Genomic DNA, 14,103 nt, shown 5'->3' on the forward strand with positions numbered 1-14,103 from the left:
GTGTGTGTTTGTGTATTTGTCCATATTGATTTGTTTTTCTTTTTGAATTTATTCCTGTTTGATTTGATCAAGGTGTGTATGGTGCATGTGAGCATGCAAGTGTATGTATGTATGTATGTGTTTTTGTATATACATATCTTTATGTGTATATGAATGCATATGTTTCTATATGTATATGTATATATTTATATATGTATGTATAAAAATTGGGAAAAAAAGGGGGTAGGACTTGTTCAGTATTTACTTCCTCTTCCTCCTTTCGGACATGAAATACCATGTGAAATACTCATATTTGTTTAATGAATATGTATTGTGAGCTACTTATGTAGATTTTTTTATGGCACGTTTTTTTTATTTTACTTTCATTTGTTGTCTGATTTCAATTGACATGTTGAAATAAAGATCTATCTATCTACCTATCAATCTATCTACCTTGAAGAAAACATCATTATAAAGCACATCAAAATTACATCTCAAAATGACATAGTATAGTACGTTGAAAAATGTCAAAATATGACATGTCAAAAAAAGGGCTGAAAAACAACAGTGCATGTCAAGACACGTGATAGCATGTTGAAATAATGACCAAAAACATCGTTATAAAGCACATCGAAAAAAAAGTCCACAAACGACATGGTGTAGTATGTTGAAAAATGTCAAATGTAACATGTCAAAAAAAGGGCTGAAAACAACATATAAGTGGAGACACGTCATCGTATAGCATGTTGAAAAAATGGCCAAAAAGATCATAAATATTGGACGAAAGACGAGCAATACTTTTTCATGCCATTTTGGACAAAATATTTTAGGATGACTATTTTATGATATTTTGAATGATATACTATAGTATGACATTTTATGGTTATTTTGACTTTTTCATGCTATTTTGGACAACATTTAAGAATAAAAAGTCCACTGATTGTTCTAATATTGACATATTTGTAAAAAAACATAAAAGATTACATTATGAAACCTGTTACATACATCTGCAACCTATCTGTTCAAACTGGTATATTTCCTTAAAAAAATTAAAACAGTAAAAGTTATTCCTATCTATAAAAGGAGAGACATGGCGCATTGTGGCTCAGTTGGTAAAGTGGGCGCCCCACGTACAGAGGCGGTGTCCTCGCCGCAGCAGCTGCGGGATCGAGTCCAGCTTCGGCCCTTTGCTGCATGTCATCCCTTCTCTCTCTCCCCCTTTCACACCTGTCCTATCAAATAAAAGCATTAAAAAGCCCAAAAAATATATATTAAAAAAAAGTGGAGTGACATCTATTCACCAACTACAGACCAATATCACTGCTTCCTCAGTTCTCAAAAATCTTACGAAAATTATTTTTGTCCATAAATGATCAATTTATAGCTATTTAACACTATATTGAGGGATTGTCAGTATGGCTTCAGAACAGGTCCATCTCGATCGCAGTGATGTAACTGGTGAAGGAGATATCTACTGCAATAGATTATAAGAGACTTCCTGTTGGGGTTTTTATAGGTCTGAAAAAAAATCTGAAATAAATTTGACATTAGAGAGAGTCTGTATGATCTGACGGAAATAGGTTTATTCAAAAGAACTAAAACAAGGACAAATTCGAAGCAGAGATGAGTTTCTGTCAGAAGGTTAAATTTTGTAACAGCTGTGACAATAAATTAAAAACGTATTCACTCTCCTTTAAAAAAATGCTTCAAAATATGTTGATTAAAAAATATAAATATCAGGTATGAAGAGCAGTAATTATGAAAACATTGAAACTCCTGGTTGTATTTGCATGGATTGCGGTTATTAAACTTTTTGTTTTATTTCTGTAAATTGTACAAAGTTTGTTTGTTTGAAGTGTTACAATGTGACCTGAACCATGTAGTTGGAGAGTTTCTGAGCTGAATTTGTTCTGTAAAAAGAGCAGGCACCGTGAGCCTGAGCTTCAGCCTAACCTTTTAATCCCTTTAATCCCTCAATGTATTTCATTTGCTGAGAAGATAAACTAGAACTACTACTTCTTCCACGTTATAGGATGACATTTTTAGGTTATTTTGTACAACATGCTATGGAACAACATTTTTATGCCATTTTGGACGACATGCTTTTTTGGATGACATACTATTGTATGGAAAGGAGGCTCGATTGCTGAACCTCTGATTCAGGAGGAACAGTGCAGGTTCTGGATAAACCGTGGAACAGTGGATCAAGTCTTTACCCTAGCGAGGCTGCTGGAGGGGTCACTGGAGTTAGCTCATCCGGTCTACATGTGTTTTGTGGACTTTAAGAAGGGCTAGGACCGCTTCCCTCGGGGAGTCCTGTGGGTGGTTCTGCAGGAATAGGGGGTGCCGGGGTCAATTCTGCAAGCCATCCGGTCCCTATAAGCGAAGTGAGAGCTCTGTCCCCATACTCCGCCTAAAGTCAAACATGTTCCCAGTTGGTGTTGGCCTCCCGGGGGGAGGAAGGGGTCCGGTTTGGGGACCTCAGAATTGCATCGCTGCTTTTTGCAGATGATGTGGTTCTTTTGGTCTCATCACACAGTGACCTCCAGCATGCACCGGAGCGGTTTGAAGCCAAGTGTGAAGTGGTCGCGATGAGAGTCAGCACCTCCAAATCAGAGGCCATGGTTCTCTGCCAGAAAACGGTGGACTGTTCGCTCTGGGTGGGGAGTGAGGTGCTGCCATAAGCGAAGGAGTTCAAGTATCTCAGAGTCTTGTTCACGAGTGAGGGTAGAACAGAGCGTGAGATGGACAGACGTGGTGGAGTTGCATCGGACGCAAAGCTCTCCATTTACCAGTGCATCTATGATCCAACCCTCACCGATGGTCATGAGCTCTGGGTAGTGACCAAAAGAATGAGTTTGCGGATACAAGCGGCCGAAATGAGCTTCCTCCGGAGGGTGGCTGGGCTCAGACTTAGAGATAGAGTGAGGAGCTCAGACATCTGGGAGGAGCTTGGAGTAGAGCCGCTGCTCCTTTGCGTTGAAAGTGGCCAGTTGAGGTGGTTCGGGCATCTGATCAGGATGCCTCCTGCTGGAGCACGCCCTATTGGTAGGAGGCCCTGGGGCAGACCCAGAACACGCTGGAGGGATTACATATCTCGAACACCTTGGAGTCCCCCAGGAGGAAATGGAAAGCGTTGCTGGGGAGAGGGACGTCTGGAGTGCTCTGCTTAGCCTGTTGCCTCGTAACCCGGCCTTGGATAAGCGAACGAAAATGAATCAATGGATGGATACTTTTGCATGACATTTTTATGCTATTTTGGATGACATAGTGTAGCATGTGTTTTTAATGCTTATTTAGATGATATACTATATTTTGACTTTTTAATATTATTTTGGACAATATACTGAATTGTGACTTTATTATGGTATTTTGGACAACATAGTATAGTATGACTTTTTCATACTATTTTGGACGACATACTAGAGAATGACATTTTTATGGGATTTTGGATGACAAACTATAGTATAACATTTTTATGGCATTTTCTGACATAATATAGTGAGAATTTTGAATGCTATTTTGGGCGACATAGTATGACTTTTTTATATATTTACCAAATACTATAGAATTACTTTTTTATGCAATTTTGGATGACAAACTATGGTATAACATTTTTATGCTATTTTAGACAACACACCTGGTGGAAGAAAACAGGACATCAGATTAAATGCCATTGACCCTCTTGTGCTGCGACCTTGCAGTTGGATGCAGTTAAAAAGAAAAAATCTGACAAACCTTTCTGACTTTTAAAAAACCCCAAAACATATTATATTACCTCCCTTTTTTAACATACCATACTATGACTTTTTCACATAATATACCTTGACTTTTTTTACTGACACTTTTTAACGTACTACACTGACAATCTTTTAACATACTTTTTTCAAAGATATATTTGAAATATTTGTCTTTGACTTTCTTTTACATACTTTACAATGACCTCTCAAGCTCAGTGAGGGCTGAATTGATATGATTAGGTTGCAAAACTGTTCTTTAATCACTGATCTATTTGTAAAGCACATATCTCAGATTCCTCAAATGCACTGCAAATATCCTCATCCTGGTATCAGTTTCGTTTTTGTGGTCGACAGCACCTGAGAGTTTGACCTGGCTGGTTGAGATCTGCATTTAGTTATGGGAGAGTTAAAAGCAGACAAGATACACAATATAGATCAGAACAAAGTCAAGATATGCGAGGCATGCCTTGAATAAGTACAGTGATTTATTTCTAAAAATGTTGCATTTATGACTGCAACAACAACAACTTGTAACGTGAAAAGGATTACATGTACTGGGACAAAATTTGAAGAAACTAACTTGCTTAAAACATAAAAAAGGCACATAATCACCCAAGTAGCCTATAGTTTTACTTGTAGTGACAACTACAGTTATGTGGATTTCAAGTTATCTTAAAAAATCATTTAGGTGGTTTAAAGTTACAAAACTTTATTTCCTTTTAAAAACTCATCTTTAGATTCTATTGCATAGGAACATCTGATTTAATTGGACAAAATTTGTATTTAAAAAGACATAAAATCTTTACTATGACCCGTGAAGGCAAAATATGTCCCAGCCAGTCCCTGAGCCATTCATACTCCCAACATACCAGTACCACAGAAAACCAGTCACACCAGAGTTATTTACAGCTTAAGAGTTACCAAGGCTCCCCACTGCAGCCTGACTTACAGTTGGTTTACTGCTCTGATGAGATACTGGAATCTTATAGCTTCAAAGAAACCTAACAATAATACTTTTGCTTTTTCTTAAAAAAAAAAGATCTTTTTTTTTTAATAAATATGCTATAAAGCAAACTTATCAGAAAGTCAGCAGGCTCTATTTACAGAGCAAAAAGGTTAATATCCCTCAACAATTCTTTCACAACATATCTGTTTCTGATACTGTTCAAACTGTTGAAGGAAATTCTGGTAATATTCTGTGTTTATCTTCAAAGTCCCATGAAAAGACCAGAATCAACAATAACATAACAAGCATTACCTGATATCTTGTTTTTCTGTGCCATAAAGCTCCACTGTTTTCCCCTAAAAATATTAAGACATCAATGAGCCACCTTGTTACATCAGCTAAGATCGCTCTGCCATTACTTTAGACATTGAGGTCCACTTTAAAGCTATCCCAAAAACATTTTCCTGCTGCCATAAATACTCACAAGCAAATTATTTCAGCACATGAAAAAAGTCTCAAAGAGTGCTCTATTTCCACCTGTTAAAGTACCATAACATACAGAGAGGTGATGGCAGAGGTTTTTTGTTTTTTTATCATGGATTTTACTGTCTTACTGTCAATTAAATATAAATATCTGCCTTTTTTTTCTTGTAATACAGCGATTACTGTCAGTGTTTCTCTGCTGTTTATTTTTACATAGAAAGAATGTGATGATCGGTGCCAAACATGAGAACCTGCTGCACATGTGCTATTTAAAGACAGTTCACCCAAAATCAAAAATATAAGTCATAGAGATGTCTGCCTTCTTTCCAATATAATGTAACTAGATGGAGCTCAACATGCAAAAATAAAATTATTAAAATTCTTAAAAAATTATTCACATTGTCCATGAGTGGATAACAGTTTCTACTGAGTGGTGATATTATTGGTGGGTGCAGTTATGAAGAAAGAAAATAGGTCCAACATAAAACTGCTAACAGCAAGGTGTGCAGATTACCTTGAGTAACGAGGTCATGTTTTCTGGAAAGAGACATTGCTGTTAAGTTTTTCAAATACAATTTTTTGCACTTCAGGAATCACAAGCCGAGAGCCATCTAGTTCCATTATATTGGAGAGAAGGCAGACATCTCTACGTCTGATATCTCCGACACTCAGCAACTCACAACAAAGCAATCTATGTCGATACATACACTTCACTTCTTGAATACACTTCTTAGCACTACAGCTAAGAAGAAAAATATGTATGCTTTGGAGTGTCTTTTAAGGACACAACTGTAATATGAGTCGGAGCCTGTCTGTATTACATAAGTACAGCTTTCAGCCTGTGTATTTGCTCAGGCGCTGTGGGCCTCCAGGCCTAAAAGGAGCACTTGGATCCTGCTAACTGTTAACAGCTTGCATCTGTCACTGACATAGTTATGATCACAATTCCAGAATAAAATGTATAAATACGTGCTTTAGAAACTGTGCAGGATCCCATTTCTGTTTGTCCTTGGAGTGTCTCTTTTACAGATATGTTGTTAAAGATGTCAAAAAAAAACCAAAACTGGAGAGAACAGAGTTTGACAGTCAATGAGTCAGGCAAGAGGTATTCGAAAGGTTAACCCAGGGCATTAAAAAAACTGGGCGTGTTATATTTTACGTGATAGACAAGAAATTAATTCTCACTAGATTAATTTTTTGGTTAAAACCTTTTTCTTTTCTTTTTTTTTGTTAAAATTCTATTGGCTGCCAATAAAAACAGTACAATTTTAAAAAATGTCAGGCAGAGATGAAAAAAATCTGCCTGCACCCTTTCAGTCGCAAGACCCTGAAAGGGTTAAAGACCTAAACCTGCATCCCAAAACAAATTAGATCAAACCACTCAGCATACAGCAGTTGTTCAAACCATGAACAAGTTTTTCAGGCGCCTCCGGCTAAAGATCAGATAAAAAAAAAAAAATCCTCACGTCTCCTCTCGTCTAATGAACTTCAGCCTCTGCTGGTTTCTCCTTTGAATGAGACGGTCGACCACAACGACAAACACCGCTGACGAGACGAGGCAAAGGCCTGAGAGGTAGAAGGCAGAGCTGTAGTCGTTTGTGTGGTCCACCAGCCAGCCTGCACAAGAAATACAGAAGAAACAGTCACATAATAATGACAGTGTGCCAGTGCTGACAAGAAATAAACACGTAAATATTCCCTCAGGAGAGTGAAGACTTATAGTTTGTGCCAACTTAGTGTTACCTGTAAAAACACACACCAATATACATTATCATATTTTTATAAGAAGAAATCTGAGTCTGTTATAAGCGGCCCATTACTCTAGCACATGGGATGCCTTTATGTTGTGCTGCAGTCATTTATAAAACCAGAAATCACTTTTATAAGTGGTAAATGTTTCTTTTTGGAACACAATAAGCTGTGATCAATTTCATTGATTGAAAACAAAGATAGATAGCACACGTTATCAAGACCTTATTAAAATTTTAAAAGGTCGAAGTACATTTAATTTATGATGTTTGATGATGTTTTTGCCATTTTTCTTTTGTAGAATTTTTCTGCATAATGTCAACATAGTTGTTTTTATAGGACAGGTCCCTTTTTTATTAGCCTCTTGCTTCTTGACCTCTCTTGAGACATTTCTTATGTTTTACTAATGTGGATTTTTATGCACTGTTTATGTGTGTGGAAAAAAAAGAATAAATCCATAACATAAAAGAGATTCTGATATACTTAAAAACGAAAATTGAGGGATATATGATATGAATGACAAAAACCAATCATCACCTTTGTGTGAGAAAACTTAACTTTTTTAAATTTTTAGCGTCCTACAGTTTTCTCCCACTAAAATAGAGCAGTGGAGACCGGTAATGAGTTGAGGTGACAAAATCAAAATCCAAATACTGTCAACATACGATGCCTTTTATCTTGTGTTTTCTAGACTTGCATGTCTTTGCTAGCATGTAAGTGATAGTTAATAAATCAGACTTCTGAGAGGGAGTTTGGTGTAATATTTTTCACCAGGAGCATGATGGGGAATTATCTTAAAGAGAAGTAAGTTGTAGTTTTGCAAATAGTGACCCTGAGAAATCTTTGCAAAATCATAGTGTGTTGCTAAGAACTCAGATTGTCCCCCCAGGACTGGATACATATTTAAAAAATTATTAAAAAAAACACAACAACTCTCGCCGATCAAAAGTTTTTCTGTGTTATAAAGCCAAGGTCAGAGCCAGTCAGCAAGCTTATAACAAGTAGCCTTTAAATAACCACCAAGGTTACTACAGTTCATTCTGAGTGGGGCGTGAATGTGCGTATGAAATTCAATGACAACCCGTCCAGTAGTTCTTGAGATGTTCCAGTCTGGGCCGACAGGACGACACCGCCCAGCATGGTTTCACACCACAAGCAGGGCCGAAAAACCTGCAACTTACGCCTGACTTTGAATTGTTGTTTGGCTTCATCCATAATATGTGATATGGATCAGGGATAACCACGCCCAAATCAACCCAGCTTCAGGAAAAACTAAGATGACAGCATTTCAAATTTGGATTGAGGTTAATGTCTGAGAATTTTTGATGCTTTTTATTATGCATGTAAGACCCTAAATTACATATTAATAAAGTAATTTTGGTTAGCAGAGGCTTTAAAGCTGCTATATGAATAAACTTTTTTTTTAAAGTCTGGTACATTTTGACAATCTAAACAGACTGCTCACCTGCAGCAGGTGGACCGATGAAACCGCCAGTGCTCCTGAAAAGCATAAACAGCCCCAGTCCGCTGTCGAATCCCTCCAGGGTTACAATGTCAATGATGGAGGTGACGTGAATGGCCACCACGCAGCCGAACAGGAAGCCATAGAGTGACACAAAGACCAGGATGACCCAGAAGTTGTGGCTGATGGGCAGCAGCAGAAGAACCACCCCGAGCAGAGTGGCCACGATGGTGAGCAGCTGCAGGTTCCTCAGCAGCCTCATGTTGGCGATCCACCCGCAGATCAGCCTTCCCGTCAGGTCTGCAAATGCCAGAACAGAGAGGATGAAGGCTGGCCAGTATTCATTCATCCCCAAACTGGTAGCGAAAGGCACGAGAAAGAGAGGTGGGATGAAAAACCCTGCTGCTGCAAAGATGGCAAACAGGATGTAGAGGAGTAGTTCAGGTTTTCTCATCAGGGAGAACTGGAAGATAGTCTTCCTCTTTGGTGGGAGCACAGCGGCATCGACTTCCAGATCATCTCTGGTTTCCTGTATCGGGCTCTGGGCTGCAGGCAGAGGTCTCATGAGAGCGCCGCAGACACACAGGTTGAGCTGAAGGCCTCCGATGATGAGCAGGGAACCCTGCCAGCTGTAGCTCTCAATCAGCCACTGGAAGAAGGGACTGAACAAGAAGGCGAAGACACACTCCCCGGAGCTGGCGATGGCGTAGGCGATGGGACGCAAGCGGACAAAGTAGTGGCTCACCATGCTGTTGGCAGGGATCCACGAGAAGCACATGCCCATTCCTGGAAACAGAAGATGGGAAAACTTTAACCTTGTCATTTCTTTTTGGAAGACAGAGGTCCTCTGTCAAACAGACAGTTCATCCCAAAATCAAAATCATATATTTTCCTCTCACCTGTAGTGCTATTTATCAGTGTCGACTGTTTTGGCGTTGGAGATATCAGCTGTGGCGTTTTCTCTTATATAATGGAAATATATGGCACGGTGCAATTTTTCTTCTGTTTTGGAAAAAAACTCAACAACGTGTCTTTCCAGAAATCATGACCCGGTTTCTAAAGATAATCCACAGACCTCGTTGTAAACTACATCTGCCAACCGTGAATCTACCTCACCGAGCACCACTGAGCTGGCTTACACTACAGCTCAGCCGAGGAGCACACCGTTAATGTTTACATCTTGTGCTGACATGAGCTCGATCCTCTTTTTCATGAGTAGATGCACACTTCATTCTGCACGGTGATAAAGCTGACGGAGGTAGTTCAGAAGAGAATAGATCCTACGTGGAAAAGCTCACAGCAAGGTCTGTATGTTATCTTGAGTAGAGAGGTCATGATATCTGGAGAGAGATATTACTGTGTTTCCCCTAGGTTTATAGTTTTGTGGGGGGGGGCTCACCTGTGTCCTCCACGTGTCTGGCGTAACTCCACCATGCGTGATACAGAGAGCAGAGAAGAACTGTAAATGTGTGACCATGTAGAGACAGAAATGACATGCTGCCGTGTAAATAAGTTAAATAACATAAGGCTATTTAGTTTGTTTAATCAGTTAATATAATGGTAAGGGAAACACTGTCACTGTTGAGTTTTTCAAATGTTTTCTTTGGTGCTTTAAGCTCCACAAGTCGAGAACCATCTAGTTCCATTATATTCAGGAGAAGAAAGACATCTCTACGAACGATATCTCCACCACTCAGCAATTCACATCAAAACAAAATCAACTAATGAACAGCACCCGCTGAGAGGAGAAGTATGCATTTTTTGATTTTTTTTACTTTGTTTTAATCAAACAGAGTAGTAACCTTTAGATCACCCACCTGCCAAGATATTTTTGTGCTATATGGGTCAAAAAAATGCTCCTTAAAATATCTGATGTCTGTCAAAATCTGAGTATCCAAGTATTGTCAAAGTATCTGAGTAGTACACTGCATTGAGTAGGAATCATTAACCCTATGAAACCTGTGTTGATGTCACTTTTGTGCTGCATTCAGACGCCTTTCAAAGTATTTAACCTTCTGAAACCTGAGCAAACTGGTTGCTTTCTTTTGAAAAAGCAGGGCAATAAGCCACTTTGCAAGATTTTTTTGGCAAATTGCTAGGAATTAGGAGACTTAGATTTTAAAACATGGCAAGGGAAAAATGTCCAGAAAGCTATAATTATTATTATATATGTTATATTGTGTAACCAAATTATTAGAATTTTTAAGCACTTTTCTCAAGTCATTTCTTGTTTTCTTTTTTTCCCTTTCTTCCTTTCTCTTTTTGTGCTCATTTCCAGATAATTTTCTTGTAACTTTCTTGCTATTTTTTGAATTATTTGTTGTTAAGTTGTTAACTTCTTCCCATGTTTTTTAAAGACATCAAAACAATTTGCTCAGGTTTCGAAGGGTTAATTTGTAGCCTTGCATCCAGTTTTAGCGTTTGTGGTATGTTTTTGTCGGATAAAATGCTATTTTGTATTTGTTGTTTTGTATTTTTGTATATATGGAAAACACTTGATGTCCAAATGTAATAAGATATGAAACAGCAGTGTCTGCTTGCAATCTCCTCTACACTCCTCAGACTACTTATTTGAATAACTGTTAAGAGGTCTGACATAAAAGTCAGAATAAAGAGAAACATGATCAGATGGTCTAACAAGTGTCTTAATAGGTGGTAAAATTAATTTTCCTTGGGCTAAAAACAAACAAATACTACTTCACATACTTTGGCCAAACAAAGTATGTGAAGTAAAAAAAGAAAAAAACTGCAATTTTTCCTGGTGTTCACAAAATGTCCTGAGTGTGCTACCTTGCAGGATGCCCATGCTGAAATAGAGACATGGCAGACTGAGGTCCAGAGACGCCAACAACATCCCCGAGGCAGACAGCAGACCACCGACTATGATGACCACTCTCTGAGAAAACTGTAGGGTCAGCACGCTGGCCACTGGAGCTGAGAAGAAAATGAAAACAAACTTATAAAAAAAAAAAAAAAAAAAATTGGAGTTAAAACAACTTGAACATCATTACCTCCAAGGTGAAACAAGGCGATGGTGGTGGAGGTGACCAACGAGGTGGTGCTGGTCAAGACTCCATAGTGACTCTGGATGTCCTTGAAGAAAAGACCGAAGTTCTTGAGGACGGCACCAGTGAGGCCCATGACGAAAAACGCTGACGTGACCACCACCCAGCCGTAACCCCCATCAGGAGGTCTCCTGGACTTCATGTCCACCGCTCCTCCGCTGGCTGCTCTCCTGCCTGTGCTGTGAGATCGCCACAGAATGAACAAACTGATAAAGCTTAAGCAGAGCAGGCAGAGTTCACAAAAATGAGCGTGCAAAACACACAAACACATGAAACAGCAGCTGTGAGAATACTGGATCTGGTGAACATCATCGTGTTTAACAACTTCTGTTGACTTTAGATAAATGATTTCATTTGTATAGCTTTTTCAGTAAACGTCCTAGATTTAAAATCCTACATTCTTTGTATCATAAGCAAAATAACTAAAAAAAAAACAAAAAACCTTAACACTTGCCAAAATATTTATTGTAATATAAAACATTGCTTTTTTTCTTGACTTTCCTGAATGAGGAGTTTGGCAAATTTTAAGTATTTTAAAAATACTACTAATAAAATAAGATGTTACTGATTTGTAAATTTAAAATGCAAGATCAGAAAAGTATCCGAGCTTTTTAAAGACTTTAAGACATTATTTTTATATGATTTCTTAATACCAGTTAAGGGCTTCTTTAGATTAATAGGCGATAAGGTGTGACATCCTAGATTGCATTACTGATATTTCTGGTCACTTTCTATACAAGGCTTTAAATGTACAACGGTTTTTCTGAAATTAAAAATATAATTAGCAAACACAACTATACAACAAACAAATACATCAATCTCTTTTCAAATAAGAAATATGAAATGTCAAGCTTACGTTTCTTCCAGCTACCACCCACCTCCCGGCGTCCTCGACATATGTGCTACTTCAGACGTTTCCTTCAGCGCTGCAGTGAAGTCCTCAACAACGCCTGGGTGTAAAATTACAGTGCGCGCTCACTCAGAAGTTTAAGGTAACGCAATTAAAAACAAAAAACGCTGTAAAAATATTTGCATCTATAATATAATTCATACCGTCTGCGACAATATTTAAACCCTTTTTTCCCCACGACGGACAAACAAAAGTCACAGCAGAGAACAATAACACCATAATTAGACCCGACGTGCACGGGCGAAACGTCCGGTACGAAGCTGCAGCACGTCCGCAGCGTATGCAACATCCGGATTTCAAAATAAAGTATCTAACTCGATGTTGTTTCTATTTACCGAGTGTTTTAAAATAATTAAAAAAACAAAACAGTTGGTCAGTGTCCAAAATGATGGTGTATATAGCTCATAAAAGGTCCCCATAATTAAGAATGACAATAACTTCATAAAAGTTTGACTGAATGTTTTTGGTAGCTTGACTTTGCAAAGCTTTGGGAAGCCCATTTGTACTAGGTTAAAAAAATATATAATACATATATTTTTTAAAGCGAAAAAAACAAAACAAAATAAAAAAAGTAAGAAAACATTCGAAACGTCTTAATTGTGACTTACTACAAATCATACAAATTAGATTGTATAATTTTTTTTACTGATTTACTATCTGACAATTTTTATTTAGAAAATGAAAACTTGGACATATCACATCATTTTTTTTTCACAGTATTTTTTTAAACTGATTTGTTACTTACTTACATAGTTACTTTTATTTTCTTTGGTGGATAAAGGCCTCTCAGACTGTAAAAATAAAATGAATTGCACAAAAACAGTGGAGTGGAAATACAAAGTAACATTAAATAAAGTACAAGTACCAAGAGATTCTATTTTGTACTCAAAAAAATAAAGGGCCGCAAATATTGATTACTTTTATTGTCAATTAATCTGTTTATTATTTTCTCTAGTAATTGATTAGTTTTTCGGTCTGAAAACTGTGAAAAATGTCAATAGAAAGGGTTTCGTAAAGACAGAGACGTCATCAAATGTCCTGCTTTGTCAATAACCCAAAGATAGAGGAGTTAATAAACCAGATAATATTCACGTTTAAAAATCTTAAATGAGAGAATTTTGAATTATTTTCCCTTCAATTATTACTCAATCTGACTGAGTATTAAATTAGTAGCCAACTAATTTAATAGAAAAAAAAAATCAATCATTGTAGCTCTAACTTAATGGGCTGGTATTTACAATGCACCACTTTTGCTGGTTACAGATAATATTTTTAGTAGTCATTGCTATTTATTCTACATGCTTTAAATCATAATTTTAGGCAATTGACTTTTAAAGTGTCTTTGAAACAAATTGTCCCAATAAGGTCTAGATCACTTCATATTCCACTTTCAGTCCTTGAATATATTTAAAATACTTTCCCCTGAACTACAGTGGTATGTGGACTATGGCTTAAATGCTTGAATATTTTGGCAATGGCCTGAAGTTGTGCTGATTGCAAGGACACCAGACTCAACTTACTAGACAACATGTTTGAAATGAGTAAAGACATTTAAGAAGGGTGGATGTTAACAAGCGTGTGTTCAACCTTGAGCTGGTTAGGTCAATGTATCATCTTAATGATCAACTTCCTTGACCTTTGTAAGAAGCGGTTTTAACACTCGACTACCTTCTCCTATCTAAGTCAGCAAAATGTAAATGTGCAATATGCTTTTTATTTTAATGTGAATTGAGAAACTTTTAAAAATATGTTTCAAATTTAGTAAATTC

General features: G+C 37.5%; 1 protein-coding gene across 1 annotated transcript; it reads right to left on the reverse strand.

The window, feature by feature from the left end:
- Window positions 1-1,538: 1,538 nt before the first annotated feature.
- LOC121943968 (monocarboxylate transporter 13) lies at window positions 1,539-12,647 on the reverse strand. The gene is made up of 6 exons (XM_042487585.2): window positions 12,281-12,647; window positions 11,371-11,603; window positions 11,150-11,293; window positions 8,363-9,145; window positions 6,615-6,765; window positions 1,539-3,173 (listed from the first exon to the last, which is right to left on the reverse strand). Exons 2-6 carry the CDS (start codon window positions 11,564-11,566, stop codon window positions 3,149-3,151), a joined length of 1,299 nt encoding a protein of 432 aa, XP_042343519.1. The 5' UTR covers window positions 11,567-11,603; window positions 12,281-12,647; the 3' UTR covers window positions 1,539-3,148.
- Between the last annotated feature and the right edge of the window lie 1,456 nt (window positions 12,648-14,103).

The sequence above is a fragment of the Plectropomus leopardus genome, chromosome 4 (assembly GCF_026936395.1).
Source record: "Plectropomus leopardus strain MGB_pleo_1.0 chromosome 4, ASM2693639v1, whole genome shotgun sequence".
In the NCBI taxonomy this organism is placed as follows: Eukaryota; Metazoa; Chordata; class Actinopteri; order Perciformes; family Serranidae; genus Plectropomus; species Plectropomus leopardus.